A 25,742-nucleotide genomic window follows, 5' to 3' on the forward strand; every position below is an offset into this window, starting at 1 on the left:
GACCAGTCGACCTGCCGCTGGCCATAGACTTTTTGACAAGTCCGCCGTTTAAGATAAGAGAGCTCTACGTCGTCGTCCTCGTGTGCGCCTACCTGCTACCGTTGGCTGTTCTTCACAACACAATTAGCACAGAGGGACTTCCGGAGCAAGCACAAATTAATTCTCGAGCGAGCGCGAGAGAGCAGCTCCTCCAAGATACGTGCGGCTTCTCCAAGATTTATCAGGTGAGTTCTATGCCGTAAGCTTTCAATATATATCATCTTCTCCACGCTTGTGTTGAGTATGCTGCTCAAGCCAGAGTTTTAGCTATGTTTGTCATGAGATCCATTCTGCTTTTCTTGGCATGCTTTACTTGTGAGCATGCAAGAAGCTCACTGGCCTAGCTAGGTGACATATATATGAACTGTAGTATGCGCATGGCCTCCATTTCTCCATGTTACCGAGTAATCTTGTCTTTGAAACCAACCGCCCTTTATCGAAAAATAATAAAGGACAGTGTGGTTTACTTGGTTGTAGATCTTCAGCCGAAGAATATGCACGTCTTGTTGCAGCTTAGCCTTCTTGGCCTCATACTGCTTGGGACAGAGCATGCCTCTGGGGCCGCGGGTCCTAGCTCAAACTGCCGAAGGCGGTGCGGCGATGTCGAGATACCGTACCCATTTGGCATCGATCCCAATATCCCCAACTGCTCGCTCGCAGAAGTCTTCGACCTCAGCTGCGAGGTTAGAGATGGCGCCCTCAAGCCCAAGCCGTTCAAGGCCATCTTTGAGGTGCTGGACATCTCCCTGACCCACAGCACCGCCAGGGTGCTCAACTACATCGAGGCTTTCTGCTACAACAACTCCACCAGGAGCATGGAGCATCTCGGCTATCACGAGAGCCAAAACGGAGGGCCTAGCTCCGTCTACCGGCTCTCCGACGTCGAGAACAGGTTCACGGTCATCGGGTGCAACGCCCTGGGCATCATGTCCGACTTCGCCGGCACGGGCTACCAGGGGATGGGCGTGGCCACGTGCCGCAACCTGTCGGACCTGGTGGACGGGTCCTGCGCCGGCTTGGGCTGCTCCCAGACCATGATACCCAAGAGGATGTACTACTACGACACCAACTTCTCCCGCTCCGTCAACACGAGCCGGATCTGGGAGTTCAACCGGTGCAGCTACACGGTGCTCATGGAGGCCACGGCGTTCAACTTCATCACCTCGTACGTCGGCAACACCACCTTCAACGACACGCACCATGGGCGGGTGCCCATGGTGGTTGATTGGGCTGTGAGGGACGCAAAGTCGTGTGACGACGCACGACGGAATACGACCTACGCATGCCTCAGCAGCAACAGCGTGTGCGTGGATTCCGTCAATGATTACGGCTATATGTGCAACTGCTCGCAGGGATACAAAGGCAATGCCTATCTCCCCGGTGGATGCCAAGGTACTATAATCTACTACTAACTACTCCATCCTTTTTTAATACTATAAGATGGATGTCAAACTTTCTCTATCTTTGACAAGTTTACAACACGAAATCTGTATCACTAGATCTATCATGAATTATCTTTTCATATTTTATTTGTTTAGTATTTAGTTAATGCTAGTTTTCTATGAACTTGGTCGTATTGAATGTGTATACACACAAATGTCAATAAAATTGCACTCTGAATATATATATATATAAATGTTACTACTATGTCAAAATTCTAATATTTAGTTTTGCCCATCTTACTACAGATGTCGACGAATGTAGTAACAACAACCCATGTCCTTCGGGAGGCACTTGCCACAATACAATTGGAGGATACCGATGTTCTTGTCGAGTAGGAAGAAAAATGGAAGACAATACATGCAGCCCTGATATCGGCTTAATACTAGGTAACACAAAAAGAAATGGGATCATCTAGCTAAAAACATTACTTTTTTCCTATCCCTTGACTTTTAAGTCCATTGAGTTTTCCTTTTGTCTAATTTTATGGTGCTAGTTATTTGATATTCTTATTTAAGACGTCATGTGAGGATCAGTGTGTGGACTTGGACATGAGAAATAGACTAAGACCTTAATTATTTGTGTCCCATTCACTAACCGTAAATTTTGAAATTAATAATACATCTTTTGTTAGTGAAAGAACACCAACTCCCTCTCTCTCTCTCTCTCACTCAAATAGTTGTCTCATCCCATATCGTTATGCATGCAGGAGTTACACTAGGATTATTTGGGGCAATCATTACCGCCATGATCACTGTATTTTGGGGACAAATAATAATCCAGAAGAGAAAATTGGAAAAAGTTAAGAGGGAGTATTTCCGCCAACATGGAGGGCTGCTTTTGTTTGATAGGATGAAATCTGAGAAAGGTCTTGCTTTCACTATATTTTCAGAAGCTGAGCTCATACATGCCACCAACAACTTTGACAGTACCAGAATACTTGGAAAAGGAGGTCATGGAACAGTCTATAAAGGGATATTGAAGAACAACATTACAGTTGCAATTAAAAGATGTGCATTAGTTGATGAAAGGCAAAAGAAGGAATTTGGCCAAGAGTTGCTCATTTTATCCCAAATAAATCACAAGAACATTGTGAAACTCTTAGGTTGTTGCCTTGAGGTGGAAGTTCCAATTCTAGTATATGAGTTTGTTCTAAATGGTACACTTTTTGAGTATATTCATGGAAAGAACCAATCATCACATATCTCCTTCAGCAATCTCTTAAGGATTTCTCATGAAGCAGCCGAAGGACTCAGCTTCCTACACTCTTATGCATCTCCCCCTATTATTCATGGTGATGTAAAAACTTCCAACATTCTTCTTGATGACAACCACATGGCCAAGGTATCGGACTTTGGAGCCTCGGTACTAGCCCCGTCTGATGAAGAGCAATTTCTCACAATACTTCAAGGTACGTGTGGATACCTTGATCCTGAATACCTGCAAACGTGTCAGTTGACAGCTAAAAGCGATGTGTATAGCTTTGGAGTTATCCTTTTGGAGATCCTCACAGGCCAATTGCCACTAAAGCTTGAAGGGTCTGACACACAAAAGATCTTATCATCGACTTTCCTATCTGCCATGAAGGAGAACAATCTTGATGCGGTGTTGGTCAAACACGTGAAAGAACAAGAGAGCATGGAGTTGCTGAACGGACTTGCAGACCTAGCAAAGAAATGCCTAGATATGTGTGGTGACAGCAGGCCCTCGATGGAAGAGGTTGCGAATGAGCTCGGCAGATTGAGAAAGCTTCCAATGTATCCATGGGTACGAGTGGGCGTGGAGACGGATGGAGAGAGCCTTCTAGGTGGAGATTCCACCGGTGTTCAGGAAGTAGAATCTGACTATTCTATGGGAGAAAATGAGAACCAACACATAAATCCAGGAAGTTCATATTATGCTAGGTGACGAAGGCAATTAGATACTCCATTAAGCTACTAGCACTTGCGTGCACAGCTTCTTTCCATACATTTTTCTCTCTGAATATTGTTACCATGTGTATTTGCCCCCTGACTAGCATTCTTGAACGTGTTTTATGTGTATTTGATCTGGTCACACATATTTGGTTGGATTGGATTTGAACAAAAGGGATAAACTTTTTGCTGACATGTGGAAACTGCTGACTGATTGCTGGTCATGTAAAGATTTTAACTTCTAGTACTAACTCGTCAGAAAATTTAAATATTAGTCATGTAAGTTAAACCTTGAACACCTAGGGTAGTTTGCTTTCGTTGGAACTCTCATATTGTTGATTCGTTATTTGATGATAATGAAAACCAGCTCCTGCGTATGAGGCAAAAAAGAAAGACAAAGTGGCCCACCTTGTTGAGGATGCAAGCGGGGAACTCTGCCAATATTTTGTGGCCTATTAATATCATTGTAAACCACAACACTTATTTTGGATCAGAGGGAGTATAAGTCTTACAATTTTAAATATTAAAGTAGCAAGTTCTTAAATAAACAACAGCCATAGTTGTATCTGGGATAGACTAGGTACATACCGTACACATCATGTATTTTGGAAACAGATGGCTACATTATTTGCAGCGTTCAAATTCATTTCCATGCATGGTCGCCTGGGAAGCATGACTAGAATTAAACTTACTTGAAGATCGTAAATTTAAGAAGAATTAAACTTGATTGGAGATCATCAAGTTGATCAACCTATTCCAGACATCCAGTAAACCAGTGTAAGCAAGTAAATGCTCTTAACAACCAATGGCAGTAATCAGCAGTATCGACTACCAAAAAAGCGAAGCACACACGGTAACAGATCCACGAAACAAAACAGAGAGCGTCTTCATTGTACATAGACAGAGTGACCCATGGCAGCTACTTTATCCGAAGCCGTTTTTTTTCTTGGATTCAACGATTCAAATGTCGCTTATTACATTACAAACCAGAGCAGCAAAAATGCATGCAGTTGGATTTGAAAAAAAAACATAAAAGCTCAATCACAATAGTGAGGGTGAGGACTGGCTCGCCGCATCAAGGACACATGCCGGTTACTCAGCTGCTGCCCCTGTGACCTGCCAGTAGAGTAATGTTGAGCATTCAGTAACTTGATAGCAAACTACAAAAGGCATACAAATATTTCTAAAACCCTACTACTGAAGCAAAGGGCGCAAACACTGAGTTCTTTTTAGCAGAAATCATGCTGCCTACGATATCAGATTTAGCTGAAGCAGTCATAGGTATTCATTGCCACAGCAAAAAATAATCCAAAGTGATTTGCACATTTTAACAGTTACAGATGAAAGCTCTAACATTAACACAGCTAAAATTCCCTGCAGAAACCGAGGTATATATATTCCTATGCTCATAAAATTTGATCCTACGGAAAGGCTCATCATATATAGAAGACCAAACAGAGTTTCACATATAGTCAGATACATCTCAATGCATTCCAGTATTTTGGCACAATGAAGATCATCTACTTGTTATCCTTTTGTTTGATTGCATATAGAAACAATCGTGATAATATAAAGAGCCAGTTGATTGACCAACTCAACTTTCTCCACACTAAATAGAAATGATGATAATCTAAGAAAATGGGACCAGAGTGAACACAGGATAAGATAACAACATCAAAGTAGCAAAAGAGCTAGAGTGACCACATAAACAGTAGAAGGTAGTGCTCTAAATCGTTAATGTGGTAAGAAATAATTCCGAAACAAGGGTGCTATCATCATCAGTGGGTCAGGCAGTTCTGCCATAGGCTACAAGATACTAGGGACACTGAATCCTTTTTGTGTCACTACAACTTACAAAACAGAAACAGCCCTTAGCTTGCTGAAATAATAATTCTCTTGTATGCTTATTTTCTGAAGAATAACAGAGGATGCACAAATTAGGAGCAGGTCTGCAACCACATTACTAAGATTCTGGGGTATTGATGGAAGTGTACAGCAAGGATGATAACACACGTTGGGAATCCAATACACTATATTTGAGCAACAAAAGAACACATTCGATAGAATTACAGCGGCAGCCAAGAGGTCAGAGTGGCCTAACCAGTAAAGCCAGAGACTTGAATCAATGCACTAACTTGCCCATTCCTCTACTTGGACAAAGCCACACCATAAAACCATCGTGTAATCGATTCAAGTAATCAAATTACTGTTGGAAATATGCCCTAGAGGCAATAATAAATGGTTATTATTATATTTCTTTGTTCATGGTAATTGTCTATTATTCATGCTATAATTGTATTGTCCGGAAATCGTAATACATGTGTGAATACATAGACCACAATCTGTCCCTAGTAAGCCTCTAGTTGACTAGCTCGTTGATCAACAGATAGTCATGGTTTCCTGACTATGGACATTGGATGTCATTGATAACGGGATCACATCATTAGGAGAATGATGTGATGGACAAGACCCAACTTAAGCATAGCATAAAAGATCGTGTAGTTTCGTTTGCTAGAGCTTTTCCAATGTCAAGTATCTCTTCCTTAGACCATGAGATCGTGCAACTCCCGGATACCGTAGGAGTGCTTTGGGTGTGCCAAACGTCACAACGTAACTGGGTGACTATAAAGGTGCATTACGGGTATCTCCGAAAGTGTCTGTTGGGTTGGCACGGATCGAGACTGGGATTTGTCACTCCGTGTGACGGAGAGGTATCTCTGGGCCAACTCGGTAATGCATCATCATAATGAGCTCAATGTGACTAAGGCGTTAGTCACGGGATCATGCATTGCGGTACGAGTAAAGAGACTTGCCGGTAACGAGATTGAACAAGGTATTGGGATACCGACGATCGAATCTCGGGCAAGTAACATACCGATTGACAAAGGGAATTGCATACGGATTGATTGAATCCTCGACACCGTGGTTCATCCGATGAGATCATCGTGGAGCATGTGGGAGCCAACATGGGTATCCAGATCCCGCTGTTGGTTATTGACCGGAGAGGCGTCTCGGTCATGTCTGCATGTCTCCCGAACCCGTAGGGTCTACACACTTAAGGTCCGGTGACGCTAGGGTTGTAGAGATATATGTATGCGGAAACCCAAAAGTTGTTCGGAGTCCCGGATGAGATCCCGGACGTCACGAGAGGTTCCGGAATGGTCCGGAGGTGAAGAATTATATATAGGAAGTCCAGTTTCGGCCACCGGAAAAGTTTCGGGGGTTATCGGTATTGTACCGGGACCACCGGAAGGGTCCCGGGGGTCCACCGGGTGGGGCCACCTGTCCCGGAGGGCCCCGTGGGCTGAAAGTGGAAGGGAACCAGCCCCTAGTGGGCTGGGGCGCCCCCCTTGGGCCTCCCCCCCATGCGCCTAGGGTTGGGAACCCTAAGGGGGGGGGGGGAGTTCCCCCTTGCCTTGGGGGGCAAGGCACCCCTTCCCCCCCTTGTGGCCACCGCCCCCCCCCCCCTTGGATCTCATCTCCAGGGCTGGCGCACCCCCCCCAGGGGCCTATATAAAGGGGGGGAGGGAGGGCAGCACACAACAGCCTTGGGCGCCTCCCTCCTCCCCTGCAACACCTCTCTCTCTCTCGTAGTAGCTCGGCGAAGCCCTGCACGAGACCCGCTACATCGACCACCACGCCGTCGTGCTGCTGGATCTCCATCAACCTCTCCTTCCCCCTTGCTGTCTCAAGAAGGAGGAGACGTCGCTGCACCGTACGTGTGTTGAACGCGGAGGTGCCGTCCGTTCGGCACTCGGTCATCGGTGATTTGGATCACGGCGAGTACGACTCCGTCATCCACGTTCATTGGAACGCTTCCGCTCGCGATCTACAAGGGTACGTAGATGCACTCCCTTCCCTTCGTTGCTAGTACACTCCATAGATGCATCTTGGTGAACGTAGGAAAATTTTGAAATTATGCTACGATTCCCAACAGTGGCATCATGAGCTAGGTCTATGCGTAGTTACTATGCACGAGTAGAACACAAAGTAGTTGTGGGCGTTGAGTTTGCCAATTCTTCTTGCCGCTACTAGTCCTTTCTTGTTTCGGCGGCATTGTAGGATGAAGCGGCCCGGACCGACCTTACACGTACTCTTACGTGAGACAGGTTCCACCGACTGACATGCACTAGATGCATAAGGTGGCTAGCGGGTGTCTGTCTCTCCTACTTTAGTCGGAACAGATTCGATGAAAAGGGTCCTTATGAAGGGTAAATAGAAATTGGCAAATCACGTTGTGGTCATACGTAGGTAAGAAACGTTCTTGCTAGAAACCTACAAACCACGTAAAAACTTGCAACAACAATTAGAGGACGTCTAACTTGTTTTTGCAGCAAGTGCTATGTGATGTGATATGGCCAGAAGATGTGATGAATGATATATGTGATGTATGAGATTGATCATATTCTTGTAATAGGAATCACGACTTGCATGTCGATGAGTATGACAACCGGCAGGAGCCATAGGATTTGTCTTTATTATTTTGCATGACCTGCGAGTCATTGAATAACGCCATGTAAATTACTTTACTTTGTTGCTAAACGAGTTGGCCATAGAAGTAGAAGTAATCGTTGGCGTGACGACTTCATGAAGACACAATGATGGAGATCATGGTGTCATGCCGGTGACAAAGATGATCATGGTGCCCCGAAGATGGAGATCAAAGGAGCATAATGATATTGGCCATATCATGTCACTATTTGATTGCATGTGATGTTTATCATGTTTTAGCATCCTATTTGCTTAGAACGACGGTAGCAAGTAGGATGATCCCTTATAATAATTTCAAGAAAGTGTTCACCCTAACTGTGCACCGTTGCGAAGGTTCGTCGTTTCGAAGCACCACGTGATGATCGGGTGTGATAGATTCTTACGTTCGAATACAACGGGTGTTGACGAGCCTAGCATGTACAGACATGGCCTCGGAACACACACAATACACTTAGGTTGACTTGACGAGCCTAGCATGTACAGACATGGCCTCGGAACACGGAGGACCGAAAGGTCGAGCATGAGTCGTATAGAAGATACGATCAACATGGAGATGTTCACCGATCTTGACTAGTCCGTCTCACGTGATGATCGGACACGGCCTAGTTAAACTCGGATCATGTTTCACTTAGATGACTAGAGGGATGTCTATCTGAGTGGGAGTTCATTATCATGAACATAGTCAAAAAGGTATTTGCAAATTATGTCATAGCTTGCGCTTTAGTTCTACTGGTTAACATATGTTCCTAGAGAAAATTTAGTTGAAAGTTGGTAGTAGCAATTATGCGGACTGGGTCCGTAAACTGGGGATTGTCCTCATTGCTGCACAGAAGGCTTATGTCCTTAATGCACCGCTCGGTGTGCTGAACCTCAGCGTCGTCTGTAGATGTTACGAAACATCTGACATACACGTTTTGATGACTACGTGATAGTTCAGTGCGGTTTAGAATTGTGGCACCAAAGACGTTTTGAAACGTCGCAGAACATGTGAGATGTTCCGAAGACTGAAATTGGGATTTCAGACTAGTGCCCACGTCAAGAGGTATGAGACCTCTGACAAGTTTCTTAAGCCTGCAAACTAAGGGAGAAAAGCTCAATCGTTGAGCGTGCTCAGATAGTCTGAGTGCCACAATCGCTTGAATCGAGTGGGAGTTAATCTCCCAGATGAGATAGTGATAGTTCTCCATAGTCACTGCCACCAAGCTAGTAGAGCTTCGTGATGAACTATAACATATCAAGGATAATCATGATGATCCTTGAGCTATTCGCGATGTTTGACACCGCGAGAGTAGAAATCAAGAAGGAGCATCAATTGTTGATGGTTAGTAAAACCACTAGTTTAAGAAGGGCAAGGGCAAAAGGGATACTTCATGAAACAGCAAGTCGTTTGCTGCTCTAGTGAAGAATCCCAAGGTTGAACCCAAACCCGAGACTAAGTGCTTCTGTAATGAGAGGAACGGTCACTGAAGCAGTACTACCCTAGATACTTGGTAGATGAGAAGGCAGGCAAGGTCGACAGAAGTATATTGGATATACGTTATATGAATGTGTACTTTACTCGTACTCCTAGCAGCACCAGGGTATTAGATACTGGTTCGGCTGCTAAGTGTTAGTAACTCGAAATAAAAGCTGCGGAATAAATGGAGACTAGCTAAAGGTGAGATGACGATATGTGTTGGAAGTGTTTCCAAGGTTGATGTGATCAAGCATCGCATGCTCCCTCTACCATCGAGATTTGGTGTTTGCGTTGAACATGATTGGATTATGTTTACCGCAAAACGGTTATTCATTTAATGAGAATAATGGTTACTCTGTTTATTTGAATAAAACCTTCAATGGTCTTGCACCTAAAATGAATCTCGATCGTAGTGATACACATGTTCGTGCCAAAAGATATAAAATAGTAATGATAGTTCCATATACTTGTGGCACTGCCATTTGAGTCATATTGGTATAGAACGCATGAAGAAGCTCCATGTGGATGGATCTTTGGACTCACTCATTTTTGAAAAGATTGGGACATGCGAACCATGTCTATTGGTATATATGCATGAAGAAACTCCATACAGATGGATAGTTTAGACTCACTTGATTATGAATCACTTGAGATATGCAAATCATACCACATGGGCAAAATGACTGAAAGTCCTCGTTTTCAGTGAGATGGAACAAGAGAGCAACTTATTGGAAGTAATACATTTTGATGTACGCAGTCCAATGAGTGCTGAGGCATGAAGTGGATATCGTTATGTTCTTACTTCACAGATGATTTGAGTAGATGCTGAGTGTATTTACTTGATGAAACACTAGTCTGAACTATTGAAAGGTTCAAGTAATTTCAGAGTGAAGTTCAAGATCGTCGTGACAAGAGGATAAAATGTCTGTGATATGATCATAGAGATGAGTATCTGAGATACGAGTTTGGCACACAATTGAGACATTGTGGAAAGTGTTTCACAATTAATACCGCCTGGAACACCATAGTGTGATGGTGTGTCCGAACATCATAACTGCACCCTATTGGATATGGTGCATACCATGATGTTTCTTATCAAATTACCACTATCGTTTATGGGTTAGGCATTAGAGACAACCGCATTCACTTTAAAAAGGGGCACCACGCAATTCCGTTGAGACGACACCGTTTATAGAAACCTAAGTTGTCGTTTCTTAAAAGTTTGGGGCTGCGATGCTTATGTGAAAAAGTTTCAGGCTGATAAGCTCAAACCCAAAGCGGATAAATGCATCTTCATAGAATACCCAAAAACAGTGGGTATACCTCCTATTTCAGATCTGGAAGCAAAAGTAATTGCTTCTAGAAACAAGTCCTTTCTCGAGGAAAAGTTTCTCTCGAAAGAATTGAGTGGGAGGATGGTGGAGACTTGATAAGGTTATTGAACCGTCGCTTCAACTAGTATGTAGCAGGGCACAGGAAGTTGTTCCTGTGGCACCTACACCAATTGAAGTGGAAGCTTATGATGGTGATCATGAAACTTCGGATCAAGTCACTACCAAACCTCGTAGGACGACGAGGATGCGCACTACTTCAGAGTAATGCGTGATCCTGTCTTGGAAGTCATGTTGCTAGACAACAATGAACCTACGAGCTATGGAGAAGCGGTGGTGGGCCCATATTCCGACGAATGGCTCGAGGCCATGAAATCCGAGATAGAATCCATGTATCAGAACAAAGCATGGACTTTGGTGAACTTGCCCGATGATCGGCAAGCCATTGAGATAAATGGATCTTTAAGAAGAAGACGGACATGGACGGTAATGTTACCGTCTATGAAGCTCGACTTGTGGCAAAGAGTATTTTCACAAGTTCAAGGAGTTGACTACGATGAGTTTTTCTCATCCGTAGCGATGCTTAGGTCCGTCGAAATCATGTTAGCATTAGCTACATTTATGAAATCTGGCAGATGGATGTCAAAACAAGTTTCCTTACCAGTTTTCGTAAGGAAAGGTTGTATGTGATACAATCAGAAAGGTTTTGTCGATCCTAAGGATGCTAAAAGGTATGCTAGCTCCAGCGATCCTTCCATGGATCAGAGCAAGCATCTCGGAGTCAGAATATACGCTTTGATGGGGTGATCAAAGTTTTTGGGTTTATACAAAGTTTGTTAGAAACTTGTATTTACAACAAAGTGAGTGGGAGCGCTACAACATTTCTGATAAGTATATGTGAATGACATATTATTGATCCGAAATGATGTAAAATTTCTGGAAAGCATAAAGGGTTGTTTGAAAGGAGTTTTTCAAAGGAAGACCTCGATAAAGCTACTTACATATTGGGCATCAAGATCCATAGAGATAGATCAAGACGCCCGATGATACTTTCAAAAGACAGCACACCTTGACATGATTTTGAAAGAGTTCAAAATAGATCAGCAAAGAAGGAGTTCTTGGCTGTGTTACAAGGTGTGAGTATTGAGTGAGACTCAAGACCTGACCACAGCAGAAGATAGAGAAAGGACGAAAGTCGTCCCCTATGCTTTAGACGTAGGCTCTATAGTATGCTATGTTGTGTACCGCACCTGTAGTGTGCCTTGCCATGAGTTGGTCAAGAGGGTACAATGGTGATCCGGGAAAGGATCTCATGACAGCGGTCGAACTTATCCTTAGTACCTAGTGGATTAAGGAATTTTCTCGATTATGGAGGTGGAAAGGAGTTCGTCGTAAAGGGTTACGTCGATGCGAACTTTGACACTAATCCGGATGACTCTGAGTAGCAAACCGGATTCGTATAGTAGAGCAATTATTTGAAATGGCTCCAAATAGCGCGTGGTAGCATCCACAAGATGACATAGATATTCGTAAAGCACACGGTTCTGAAAGGTTCAGACCCGTTGACTAATAACCTCTCTCACAAGCATAACATGACCAAACCAGAACACATTGAGTGATAATCACATAGTGATGTGAACTAGATTGTTGACTCTAGTAAACTCTTTAGATGTTGGTCACATGGTGATGTGACCAGTGAGTGTTAAATCACATGGTGATGTGAACTAGATTATTGACTCTAGTGCAAGTGGGAGACTGTTGGAAATATGCCCTAGAGGCAATAATAAATGGTTATTATTATATTTCTTTGTTCATGGTAATTGTCTATTATTCATGCTATAATTGTATTGTCCGGAAATCGTAATACATGTGTGAATACATAGACCACAACCTGTCCCTAGTAAGCCTCTAGTTGACTAGCTCGTTGATCAACAGATAGTCATGGTTTCCTGACTATGGACATTGGATGTCATTGATAACGGGATCACATCATTAGGAGAATGATGTGATGGACAAGACCCAACTTAAGCATAGCATAAAAGATCGTGTAGTTTCGTTTGCTAGAGCTTTTCCAATGTCAAGTATCTTTTCCTTAGACCATGAGATCGTGCAACTCCCGGATACCGTAAGAGTGCTTTGGGTGTGCCAAACGTCACAACGTAACTGGGTGACTATAAAGGTGCATTACGGGTATCTCCGAAAGTGTCTGTTGGGTTGGCACGGATCGAGACTGGGATTTGTCACTCCGTGTGACGGAGAGGTATCTCTGGGCCCACTCGGTAATGCATCATCATAATGAGCTCAATGTGACTAAGGCGTTAGTCACGGGATCATGCATTGCGGTACGAGTAAAGAGACTTGCCGGTAACGAGATTGAACAAGGTATTGGGATACCGACGATCGAATCTCGGGCAAGTAACATACCGATTGACAAAGGGAATTTCATACGGATTGATTGAATCCTCGACACCGTGGTTCATCCGATGAGATCATCATGGAGCATGTGGGAGCCAACATGGGTATCCAGATCCCGCTGTTGGTTATTGACCGGAGAGGCGTCTCGGTCATGTCTGCATGTCTCCCGAACCCGTAGGGTCTACACACTTAAGGTCCGGTGACGTTAGGGTTGTAGAGATATATGTATGCGGAAACCCGAAAGTTGTTCGGAGTCCCGGATGAGATCCCGGACGTCACGAGAGGTTCCGGAATGGTCCGGAGGTGAAGAATTATATATAGGAAGTCCAGTTTCGGCCACCGGGAAAGTTTCGGGGGTTATCGGTATTGTACCGGGACCACCGGAAGGGTCCCGGGGGTCCACCGGGTGGGGCCACCTGTCCCGGAGGGCCCCGTGGGCTGAAAGTGGAAGGGAACCAGCCCCTAGTGGGCTGGGGCGCCCCCCTTGGGCCTCCCCCCCCCCCATGCGCCTAGGGTTGGGAACCCTAAGGGGGGGGGAGTTCCCCCTTGCCTTGGGGGGCAAGGCACCCCTTCCCCCCCTTGTGGCCGCCGCCCCCCCCCCCCCCTTGGATCTCATCTCCAGGGCTGGCGCACCCCCCCCAGGGGCCTATATAAAGGGGGGGAGGGAGGGCAGCACACAACAGCCTTGGGCGCCTCCCTCCTCCCCTGCAACACCTCTCTCTCTCGTAGTAGTAGCTCGGCGAAGCCCTGCACGAGACCCGCTACATCGACCACCACGCCGTCGTGCTGCTGGATCTCCATCAACCTCTCCTTCCCCCTTGCTGGATCAAGAAGGAGGAGACGTCGCTGCACCGTACGTGTGTTGAACGCGGAGGTGCCGTCCGTTCGGCACTCGGTCATCGGTGATTTGGATCACGGCGAGTACGACTCCGTCATCCACGTTCATTGGAACGCTTCCGCTCGCGATCTACAAGGGTACGTAGATGCACTCCCTTCCCTTCGTTGCTAGTACACTCCATAGATGCATCTTGGTGAACGTAGGAAAATTTTAAAATTATGCTACGATTCCCAACAATTACAATACCATTTCTGAACACAAAACCATCATGTTGTGTCCCCCTCATGCACCCACTTCCCCTCTTACCCAACAGACGGGGATTGATGAATGAACTCACTTGGGCCAACTCACACTGCAGATCCATCGTCCAATCGGTTCAAGTGATCCGATGTTCCAATGTCTCGCTCATGCTCCTCATCCCCCTCTTATCTCTAGATCCCAAACGACTCTACCGATTTGACTCGGCATCAGATATCTACGCGCGAAGGCGAATCGAACGGGCGGTCATGGCCGGAAGGCCCTAACCAGTACGCCGCTCCCACCCACCCCAGATCTACCGCGAGAACAAGCAGTCAACAGATCGCATCTACCTACCCAAGGACGGATCGAAGGAAGGGAGGGGCCGGGGGGATACCTGGCGGCGGACGGGCCGGGCGGGCGGCGACTACTTCTTCTTGTGCGCCTGGACGAACTTGGAGTTCTTGAGGTCCTCCTTGGTGAAGCCGACGGTCATCTTGGTGATGAGGGCCCCCGTGACGGCGAAGCCGGCGAGGAAGGGCCAGGTGCGGCCCCACTCCCGGCGGAAGAACACCGGCCACGGGTCGAACGCCGAGAAGAACTTCATCTCCGGTGGGTTTGATCTCGACCTCCGCCTTGGATTGGATTGGATTGGATTCGAGTCCACCAAGATCTGATTCTCTCTCTCGGTTGCGTTGCGGCGTGGACGGGGGGTGAGGGGAAAGAAGAGGAGTGGCTGTGGGTTGGTTGAGTGAGTCGTGGTGTCCAGCTGGGCTTCTCGTGGGCCACGCCATGCGGGCTGGTGTTTGGGCTTCGTTGCGTTCCGGAACTTCGGGTCCAGATAGACTTTTTTTCTTCTCAAGAACAAGATGCTCTTTTCTCAAAAAAAATGAAGAAGAACAAGATGCTCTTTTCTCAAAAAATAAATGAAGAAGAACAAGATGCTCTTTTCTCAAAAAATAAATGAAGAAGAACAAGATGCTCTTTTCTCAAAAAATAAATGAAGAAGAACAAGATGCTCTATTTTTCTTCTTCGAAAGAAGAGGAGAAAAGGATTAATCTTAGGGAACCACCGAGGCTGCTCGAAAACATAACAAAGGCTGCGTTTGGCAGCTAAAAGTTAGAAACCACAGTTTTAGAAACTTTGTGTTAGCATATCTCATGCGCGGCCACGCTGCACTCGCTTCCAATTTTACTCATCATGCACAAACTGAACTCCCACATTAGTCTTTGCTTCTTCATAAGTAGCTCACCACTTAGAGCCCGTACGGATCTTCTCCAGCTTCACGGAATAGCTAGCTTCCTAAGAAGCCAGCCGCCGCCAGCTTCCGAGGGGAGAAAGATGCGTTCTGCAGCACCGAACAACTGCTCTTGGTTAGAATGGGCTGACAGCCCAGAAAGCGAGCCAAGTCCCAGTTCGGTGGCTCGTCGCGAGAGGAAAACTGTACGACGAGAAGAAAAAGTTTCGCGGATGCCACTTTGGAAGGGCATTCCAACATAATTTAAAGCAACTTTTCTCCTTCTCGTTTATGCGGAGCTGTGTTTCGGCTGCTCCAGAAATTTGCACTGCGGGTCGCTCATTCTCCAGAAGCGGGATTCTCGGAGCTATCCCGTTCGGCTTGCTTCTGGCTGGCTTCTTTGGAAGCTGGATCATGGAGGAGATCTGAACGTGGCCTTAGTGTTGTTTCTTTCTTCTACATTCACAGCCGCAATGACGGCAACCCAGTCTGATTCCACCTGTACATGAACCTTGTTTATATCCCGCAAACACTTGAGGCCCAACAGTGGGGCGTTTGCTTCAGCTTCCTCTGCATCGGTACACATATGGAAGTCGCGGCCTACAAAGAAAACAACTGATCCGGTGCTATTCTTGGCGACTGCCTCAGTCCATGCTGATCCCAAAGCTGGTACAAAGGAGGCATCAACATTTAGCTTAATACACTCTCCTTGCGCTTGTTGGCTCATTTGAAGACTTGTTTATTATATATGAGTATGTTTCCAGAAGATATAGTGGCCCGGAGAGATCAGGTTATATGGATGTGGATAGCTGAAGGCTTTGTCCATCATGGAACACAGGAAACAAGATCACTATATGATGTTGGAGAGACCTACTTCAATGATCTTATAAATAGAAACATGATGCAACCATTATACCTTAATGATGAAGGCAGGGCAGATGATTGTCGTGTGCATGATATGGTTCTTGATGTAATATGCTCAATGTCAAGTGAAGAAAACTTCGTTAAAATATTGAATGGTATAGATCCAAGAACACATAATCCACACAGAATGGTTCGCATGTCATCATTTCAGAATAGCATGTCACAGCTCACCAACCCTCGGGTGTCGACCATACTCATGGCACAAGTGAGGTCTGTTACTTTCTGTAGTGTGATTGATGACCAAATCCAGTCTGTTTGGCAAACGGGTTGTCTGAAATTCTCGCACCAGCTCCCCTCCCTCTCCCGAGGTGCTCCCGCGAGCGTCGTCGGGAGACAACCCTAGCACCGCCACTCCCGGCCCTCCACCCCGGCTCCCCTTCCCTCGACGCCGCCGGGGGCGCCGCCTGCCAAAGGCCGCGTGGCAGAGGCAGAGGCGGGGCGGTTTTCCTCCTGCGCGCGGGTGGCTGGCGTAGTGGAGCACCTCTCCCTGCACGCGGCGGCGGGTCCCGGCCGGCCCCTGCCCTGGCGCTCCTCCCCACGTCCTTGTGGCCCGCCGACGCTGCCTCCTCCTCCCCTCCCCCTGCGCTCGTGGGGTCTGGTGGTCTCGGACGTGCTGGCGGCGGATCTAGACATCCCTGCCCAGATCCGGCGGATGTGATGGTCGGTGAGGGCGGGGGTTGCCGGCGCCCCTGTGGAGGTGGTGTTGTTGCGGCCGGTGTCCACGCTGCTTCGGTGCGGGGTGGCGGGCTTCGGGTGGATCTGACCAGGGCGTGGAGGCGCATGTGATGTGGTGGTGGCAGGTTGATTGCGGCGGCGGCCAGATTGTTCTGGCGTCGGCTCGTCTATAGGCTGCCTGTGTCGGTCTTCAACCCCTCTCCTTGGCGTCTGTTCGCTTCTCTCGCCGGAGGGCTGGTCTTCTCCCGGCTACGGTCCATCGACCATCTCGTGCCTGCTGACGTAGGACCGAGCTCGTCTCGCGCCCGGCTGTTGGACCGGCCCGGCTCACGCCCGACAGTAGGACTGCGTTCGTCTCGCGCGCGGTGTAGTAGGACGACTCGATGGAGGCTAGTTGTGGCCGGCCTATTGGGTCTCATCGTTGGTTCCGACCAGGAGTGCGAAAGGCGGGTCCTTTCTGCTCATCTCTTCGGTTGGGGTAGCGGCGGGTCTCGGGTGACTTGGTGTCAAGGTCTTGGATTCCGGGGTGGCGGCCCTGGTGGTGTGCGCGCGATGCTCATGGGCAGAGCTCGTGCCTCGGTGCTGCCCAGTTGCCACGGCCGTGTGGGTGGCGTGGTAGCTGGGGTGTGGCGTTCGGTGGCGGTGAGTGGTGGCTAGGGTGAAAACCTACTCTATCTTTGGATGGACCGGTGGCGGCGAAGAGTGCTCCCTTCTTGAAGGCGTCGTCGCGGCCTTATTGCCCGTCGTGTTGCTCTAGGGAAAAGTCTGATCCTTGGATCGGGAGGTGGCGGCGCTCCGGTGCTGTATCCTTCCTGAAGGCGCCGCCTTGGAGCCCACGGTTCGTCATATGCGGCTTCACTTCTTCGCGGTGGCGTGTTCACGGTTGAAGCCCCTAGCGGCTCTTGTAATGCTAGGGATTGTATTGTTGCGCTCAGCGCCTATGTATCCTGCCTTGGGTGTGTGTGCGTGTGTTGTGGGCGAGTGCGGTTGTATCGGGCGCCGTTGATCATGGCTTTATATATAAAGCGGGGCGAAAGCCTTTTTCAGTAATCCAGTCTGTTTCATGCTTTCAAGTTCTACGTGTATTAGATTTAAGCAGTTCAAATCATTGGGCAAGTACACATGAGCTGATCTTGGGTATGTCATGAAGTTGGTACATCTGAGGTACTTAGGGTTAAGAGATACACATGCTGGGGAGCTCCCGACTGAGATAGGAAAGTTACGTTTCTACAGACACTAGACTTAAGAGGAACACTGGATCAGTGGTGCCATCAACTATTATTCGGCTAGGATGTTTGATGTGCCTATACATTGATGTGCGTATGAAAATGCCGGTTGGGATTGGAAACTTAGGCGTCCATAGAAGAGTTGAGTGGACTGTATGTGGACGGTTCTAATGGAATTGAGAAGGAGATAGGGCAGCTGAAAGAGCTAAGGGTGCTCAACCTTCGGTGGCAGGGACGAAATGAGAGCATATGTAACTGTTTGGTGTTGTCAGTTATGGTGTCACAAGGTTTGATCTCAGCTGGGACTGCCGGATGCCCCCTCCGTACCTCTGTGCCCTTGTGTTCCGCGGATGCACCTCCATGTTGCCTGGCTGGATTCATTCTTCTTCGCTTTCCCTCCTATCCTACCTGCATATCTCCGTGGATATGGTGCGAGGGAAGGACATTAAAATACTTGGAACCTTGCCGGCTCTTTGTCATCTGAGACTAGAGTCTACCGAAGTTCATACTCAATACATCTTCAACACCGACACTTATGAATTCCCATGTGCAAGGGAGTGCAGATTCGAGTATTTCACGTCAACACCATCTATGTTTCCAGGAGGAGCGATGCCAAGGCTTGAACTCCTCAAGTTTTATGCCCGGGCGTCGGACATTGGGAGTGGTAAGTTGGACGTGAATATGGCACACCTCCCTTCCCTCAAGTGAGTCAATGTTGTCCTGTGGAAAGAGGAAGGCAACCCTCTAAAGTTGGAGGAAGCCAAGGCTGCGCTAAGGTTTGCAGTGAACGCCCATCCCAACCGCCCCAGCCTTGCCGTGTCTTGTTATTTTGGCTTCCGTCACACACAACCAACATGATTCATTTTTTACTATCTTTTACCCGCAAAATAAAACATTATTCATTTTTCTTTCTTCCTCACGTGTTTGCATATGGGTTTCAATGAAGGATGGGAAGAAAATGAATTGGAAGAATAGGAATCAGAAGAAAAGGTCGCAATGGGAGCCTTTTTACAGTTTTCCAATCAAAAGAACAAGATGACTTGACATTATGTTTCCTAGAAGGAAACAAAAGAGAGCACAACAGAGGAGGAATCGGAAGAAGAAGACTAATCAGGACGAGAGTGTGGCGCTGATGCACTCCCATGTTTGAGAGAATGTGGCTTCTTGCATTTTACAACGTGCCATATATATTTCCTTGTGGAGCTATCTGTTACTGCAAGATGAAGATACATTCCTTCATGTACAGCCAATGATTGCTTCCATTTTCCAGAAATGAAAAAACCATTTCTGCTCTCATATTCCTGAACTACAGACAGTAATGAGATCCTGTACCTGAAAATTAAATCTTATTATTAGCATACGCAGAATACATCCAAGTGGAGCACGCCACAGTAGAAATCTGCAGAAAATAACATATGGAGAAGTAAGGCAACAACAACTACTACTCACAAACAAACTACCAGTTGGCTGGCTGATGACGTCCCACAATTCCTTGTTCCTGATCTGTACAAACTGGCCACACGGAAGAACGCTCTCTGTTCGTGATGCTTGCGAGGGAGGTCAGAGGATGCGTGGTCTTCACAGAATTTCTACCGAGCCTGTCTTAGTTCAGTTTTTCGGTCTATGGTGCAAGATTCAGAACACCCAACACAATCCATTGAACCTGACGACATACGATGGACTCTCATTTCCGACGGGCGCTATTCTGCTGCCTCTAACTATGGTATCCAGTTCTCGATTTGGCCTGCCAGGCCGGACCTCAACGGCATTTGGCGCGTCAAGGTGGAACCCAAGATCAGATCCAACATGTGGCTGTTGTCACAAAACCGGAACTGGACCGCAGACTGTCTGCTTGCCAGAGGATGGACACATGCTGTTGCCTAAGTTTTCCATAGTCTTACACGCCGGTATACCGGGCCTAGTATATGAACAATGGCAGGGTTCAGAATTGCTGTATCTCATAATGAAATTCTGAATAATAAAGTGAAGAGCACTCAGCGAAATCTCAGCTGTTAATACTCAACATGAGTAGTTTACATTACAAGTTCCCATTTTGCAACTAACTGAAACAATGGCTGAATTTCAGCATGTAACTATGGCTCAGGAGTCAGGACTGAACCAACTTTTGTCTGGATATTCAAGTTACAATCAAGTAGTACCGGTGTACATGAAAAAAAAGCCCCACACAAATTCTTAACTCAACTGAGCACTGGCATGTGCCTTTAGAGCTCACTGCTGCATCTTCACAAAACCACATGTAGTAGTAAACTGCATGGCCATAGCAAGTGTAGCTACCTGATTTAGTGCTCAACTAGACTGATATGTGCTTTTACAGTTGACTAGGTAAGAAATCACAAGGAAGATATTATCAGGTGTGATGAGACAGGGGAGACTGAACTGAAAGAATAGATAGAGGAGACTAATATACAGATCCAATCTGGCCGACAGACAGTCTATCAGGAGTACAGGGAGGGAGCGAGTGGAATCGAGGTGAATTCATTCACCCAAATCACATCTGTAGCCACACTCTTTTCACGAGGATTATTACATCAACATCAACAAGCAAGCATTAGGCTGACACCGACAGAGAAAAAATTAACTGGCAGCTGCGACTTCAGTACCAGATGCACCGCTGCCCGAATCAAGTACAGTAGTACGCAAAGCAAGGACGAATATCATAAATCAAAAGGCAACTGTAGGCCACTTTTATTTGAGCTTCAGGCAACGAGAGTAGCAGGTTCAGCCGTTCAGGAAACCATTGCAGCGGAGCCACCTGCAGTTATATTCACGGAGAACAGTTTCCCTACAGAGAGAAAATATCAGCCCGTCAGAACGCTTCTTGACGATATGCTTCTGATTGCAGACAGCATGAACTTTTTGAATTCCGTAATTATAAAACTAACAATACCTCGTGTCACTTTTTCATTTCTTAATGAAGAGTTAACCTGGGATGGTTGGGATGGAGATTTGCTTCCTTCCTTATGGCAGCTGCAGCAGCCTCAACTTCAGGAGATGTGGCATCCCGCTTGTGAAGAATAACTCGCACAGCTTTCAGATACGGGAGGTGATCAAGACCTAAGTAGAACCCATAGGCCTTTGCTATTGGTACAGAGATACTCAGCTTAAGCTTCTCGAGCTTTGGCAGTGCCCCTTCCTCAAACAGAAGGATCCCTGCACCTTCACCAACAGGTTCATAAACGAACTCCTTCAAACATCGGAATCCTCTGGCTTGCAAAACAAGCCTGTCTTTATAGACCATGTCGGCATAAAGTTTCAGACAAAGTAATGCAGACAGCTCTCCAAGGATGCCAAAAACCTCCTCTGTTATTACACTTAAATTAATTTCCAGGTATGCAAGACTTGTGAGTGCTGGAGTAATCCACTTTGGCAGTTTTGATAAACAGTACGGGGTGGTCATCTTAAATCTTTGGAGGCAAGATGGAAGAGGAGACCAGGAATCTAATAACTCGAATGCATATGAATTACCACCAAATATCCACACGGACTGGAGTTTGTAGCTGCCAAGCTTGCATAGTGAGGAATGGAACATCTCTGCATGACTCTTGTGAGATTCTGCACCTTTTACAGTTAACCATACATGGAGTACCTTCAAATTGATCAGGCTCCCTAGCTCCTCTACTGCACCTACTGAACTCATGGTAATATCAAAGCCTGAGATCTCCCTTAAGTTTGTCATATTCCCAATCCCGATTGGTATCTTTCTGTGATACCCATACATTTCAGTGCATAGATGTTGCAGTTTAGTGAGCTGTACAATTCCATCTGGCAAGTCTCTGATTTTTGTACTCCTTAAATCTAGCGTCTCTAGATCACGCAGCATCACAATTCCAGATGGTAGCTCCGATATGCCTGTTCCGCGAAAGCTTAGGTACTTCAGCTGGAACAGGGTTTCCATACCTTTCATATCATACTCCGCCAGGCCCCGACAATATTCAAAATCAAGTACACGTAAAGTTTCAAACTTAGTAAGACTGGGCAAGTGTTTCATGCATCCTGATGATGTTATTATAAGAGACCGGACATGGCTTAGATCTTTCTTTGCCAATTCAAATGCAAGCTCCTGGTCAATGTCCTGGATCGATAAACGTCGAATAGAACACTGCGAATTTCCCCAAACAGTTTGACCGCCGTTCACCACAGTGATGAAATTTTCTTCAATGGATTTTGAAATGATAAGTTCAAGCATCATGTCATGAACTCGGCAGGCCTGCACCTTCCCATCATAGCAAATGTCCACTGGTTGGACCAGGCTTTTATTGATAAGCTCGTAAAAATAACTTTCTGCAACCTCTTGACAGCTCCTCCCACGCTCTTCAGAAATAAAGCCTTCCGCAATCCATTGCCTCACCAACCTTTCTCTGTCAATCACATAGTCCTCGGGGTAATTACTTAAGTACAACAAGACGGTCTTGAGGTTTGGTGGAAGATCATTATAGCTCAAGGACAGTATGTTCTTCATTCCTTCCAGACTTTGGCTTTTGATCAAGTCAGAACCAATTGATCTTTTTACCTTCTCCCACTCTTCCTTGACACGTGGCCTGCTTGCTAGTAAACCAGAAATACTGATTATTGCCAATGGTAGGCCTCCACACTTTTTCAAGATAGCTTTCGAAACTTCAAGAAACATTTGAGGGCAGGAATTCTCTGAGCCAAAGATTCTTTTGAAAAATAGTCCTTCAGAGTGAGGATCACTTAGAGGTTTCATTTCATAGATCTGGTCATCAGGACCTGGACAACAAGAGCTAGCTACTTCCAGTATGCGTGTAGTAGCCAAAATTCTGCTAGAACATTTGTTCTCTGGAAATGCACAATGGATAGCATTCCAAGCCACTATAGACCATATATCATCAATGATAATAAGATACCTGATAGATGTCAATAGATAGCATCAATCAATAATTATATTACATATTCTCCGCATACTCAAAACTATAGTAAAGTAAAGGTATTTCAATGAAATCATAATCCTTTACATCAATATTTTCTTGAATGTTTGTGTCGATAGATTATTAGTGCAGACAAGCAAACTAATGTTGCCAACTCTTTCTACTGAACAGTGAAGGTGTAAGGTACGACGTCAACCACCAGGGATCTGGTGTTTGGATTTACTTACACACAAGAGCGCCCCAGTGTGGAAGTTTTAATTTGGTCAGATAGCATCGATCTCATGCCTCTGTTAACTCTAAGCGCAGGAACATATACTTATGTGTGTGCCTCTAAATTGTAACTGAATTGTTTTTTCAAACTTGAACAATGATTTTAGTAATTTTCTTCTGCCAAGCATATCCGTGAATTTCTGGTATCAAAGTTGAACCATTATATTTCATAACTACATAGTATTTTATTCCACTTTGTGTGAACACTTTCTAGTACTACTGACATACTGTCTATGGTTCAATGCAGTTCATTACGTGAAAAAAATAGAAGCAGATGCAGAAACAAGAAGTTAAAATAATGACTGTTTACAACGAGACATATTGATGGAAACAAAAATGTGAGAAATTACCTTTTTTCTTGTAGAAGTTCCCTTAGCTTTGAAATGGATGTCTTTTCGTCCCAAATCTCAATATCTTTCTTGAATGCATCGCTGTCAGATACTTGGGAGATCACATCCTTGATGATCTTCTTTCTATCTGGCTTTTGGGAGACTGACACAAAAGCATGACAATCAAAACGCCCCTGAATCTTGCGATAGACTTCATTCGCCAGTGTTGTCTTTCCCAATCCACCAAACCCAACAATCGACAACACCCTGCGATGATGCTTGTTTTCTTCTTCCAGCATCCACTTTGCAAGCTCGTCTCTTGGACCATCAATGCCAACAAGGTGTGCCTCCTCGGCGAAAAGAGCGGCCAACCGGGGATCCACGGCTGCATTGCCAGAGGTGCTACCAGCAACATCATCGAGCTTGTAGCTAGTCTTGAGTTCCTTCACCTCCTTGATACGAAGCTTAAGGTCGTCGATTTGGCTGGCGATCCCATGCCGAGCTCCAAGCGTCTTTAGACGCCGAGCAGTCTTGCGGAAATACTCCTTGAAGCCGCTATCATGACTCTCGCCGTTGCCGAGGTGGCGAATGAACTTGTCGAAAAGATCCTCGGTATCATAGGCCAACTCCCTGACCAGCGATACCCATATCTTCACCTGGTCATCAGGATTCTCTAGCTTGGTGTACTTCATTAGCGCACCATGCATGCTGGTAAACTCTGTCCGGAGGGATCGGATCTCGCGGCGGACCCTTCTGAGGCGGCCGCACTCATTGGCGAGCAAATCGGCGAGCTTCCCCAGCAGGGGACCCAATGCGCCCAGTGCGGCGGTCACCACAGGCGCCATCACAGACTTCACAGTCCCCTCCTTCAGCTCCCGGCCTGACTGGTTCAGCACGCTCAGTCTTTGCGGAGAAGCTTGGGCTGCCAGTACTCAAACATCAATAGCTCGAACGAGAACAAGAATACAAACAGCTGCGGCACGGATCGAGCAAAGCATCAGCAAATCGAGCAAAACATGAAGCAGAGCATGAAGAGCATACCCGCCGGAATGACAATGTCCAGCCGAATCGCCGTGTAACGCCGCCGCAGCGCAGCCTCGGTTTGGCGAGGGTGACCGGGCGCGTCAACGAGATCCGCGAGCCTGCAGGGGAAGGAGAGCCGCCGCCGCCATGGAGTGGAGCCTGGAGAGTGGAAACCTAGCTACTGGAGTGGAGTGGGATCTCTCGGATGGATGTATGTAGTGGACTGACTGCCATGGGCTCTGCATTAGCCCATCGCTGTAGATCCGAGGGAGTTTCCGAGCAATTGCGGAACTGTAGACACTCAATGATTGATGGGTGCCCTGTTTCTGTTCATCTTTCTGAAATTGCGAATGATTAAGTTGTACGCTGCGGACGGGAGCCCACGCCGTCGCCTCGCGAAAGGGGAGGAAAGGCCAGCAGCGGCCCCGCTCCTGCAGAGGAGATTGTGGCTTCATCTCCGGCGCCAGAGGATGGAAAGGCTTCATCTAAGGCGACGACGACGAAAGCGGCGACGGAGGATCAAATCGCGTCGAATCGGACGTATCCGCCACCTGCTCCACCTGCCACGTGCCGTCTCGGAGCGCACTCACAATTCGTTACCGTGACGTGTTTTGCAATGAGATTCTGCAATAGAACATATGTTGTAAAAAGATTCTGCAAAAGAAAAATGTTCGAAAAAATATATTCCGCAATAAGACCTCTGTCGCAAAAAGGTTCCCCAATAGGATCTCTGTTGCAGAAGGCTGGGCTCTTGATTGGCACAAGATCTAACGCGTGCCATGCCCCAAATCTTATTCTTGCTTTTTCTTTGGCGAGGAAGAAGAGTTTCGCTTTATTCTAGGAATATATTTTTATTTGCTGTGAGAAAGTATTTTTTTACAGTTTTGCTAAAGCACATCTAGATGTGCTCTATGTATTGCACATCTCAGTCTCATGTCATTGATTTTACATGAAAATCCGTGCAAATATTTTCTTTTCCTTTTTCTTTCT

At 46.4% G+C, this 25,742-nt stretch overlaps 3 protein-coding genes across 4 annotated transcripts; 1 reads left to right on the forward strand and 2 right to left on the reverse strand.

Annotated features, from left to right (window-relative positions):
• Positions 1-521: 521 nt before the first annotated feature.
• Positions 522-3,487, forward strand: LOC109768424 (wall-associated receptor kinase 3). Its single transcript, XM_020327146.4, has 3 exons — positions 522-1,431; positions 1,728-1,868; positions 2,189-3,487. The coding sequence occupies exons 1-3, from the start codon at positions 534-536 to the stop codon at positions 3,385-3,387; spliced, it is 2,238 nt and encodes a 745-aa protein (XP_020182735.1). The 5' UTR covers positions 522-533; the 3' UTR covers positions 3,388-3,487.
• Positions 3,488-4,251: 764 nt separating this feature from the next.
• LOC109768425 (ATP synthase small subunit 6, mitochondrial-like) lies at positions 4,252-14,858 on the reverse strand. Its single transcript, XM_040387265.3, has 2 exons — positions 14,558-14,858; positions 4,252-4,508 (listed from the first exon to the last, which is right to left on the reverse strand). The coding sequence occupies exon 1, from the start codon at positions 14,765-14,767 to the stop codon at positions 14,588-14,590; it is 180 nt and encodes a 59-aa protein (XP_040243199.1). The 5' UTR covers positions 14,768-14,858; the 3' UTR covers positions 4,252-4,508; positions 14,558-14,587.
• Positions 14,859-20,145: 5,287 nt separating this feature from the next.
• LOC109768422 (disease resistance protein RGA5) lies at positions 20,146-25,205 on the reverse strand. 2 transcript variants are annotated; one of them, XM_020327145.4, is made up of 4 exons: positions 24,771-25,205; positions 23,751-24,651; positions 21,132-23,109; positions 20,146-21,026 (listed from the first exon to the last, which is right to left on the reverse strand). In XM_020327145.4, exons 2-3 carry the CDS (start codon positions 24,572-24,574, stop codon positions 21,153-21,155), a joined length of 2,781 nt encoding a protein of 926 aa, XP_020182734.1. In that variant the 5' UTR covers positions 24,575-24,651; positions 24,771-25,205; the 3' UTR covers positions 20,146-21,026; positions 21,132-21,152. The 2 variants fall into 2 exon arrangements, with proteins under 2 accessions (XP_020182734.1, XP_020182733.1); XM_020327144.4 differs by having other exon boundaries at positions 23,751-24,702.
• Between the last annotated feature and the right edge of the window lie 537 nt (positions 25,206-25,742).

This window comes from Aegilops tauschii, chromosome 1 (genome assembly GCF_002575655.3).
Source record: "Aegilops tauschii subsp. strangulata cultivar AL8/78 chromosome 1, Aet v6.0, whole genome shotgun sequence".
NCBI classification, from domain to species: domain Eukaryota; kingdom Viridiplantae; phylum Streptophyta; class Magnoliopsida; order Poales; family Poaceae; genus Aegilops; species Aegilops tauschii.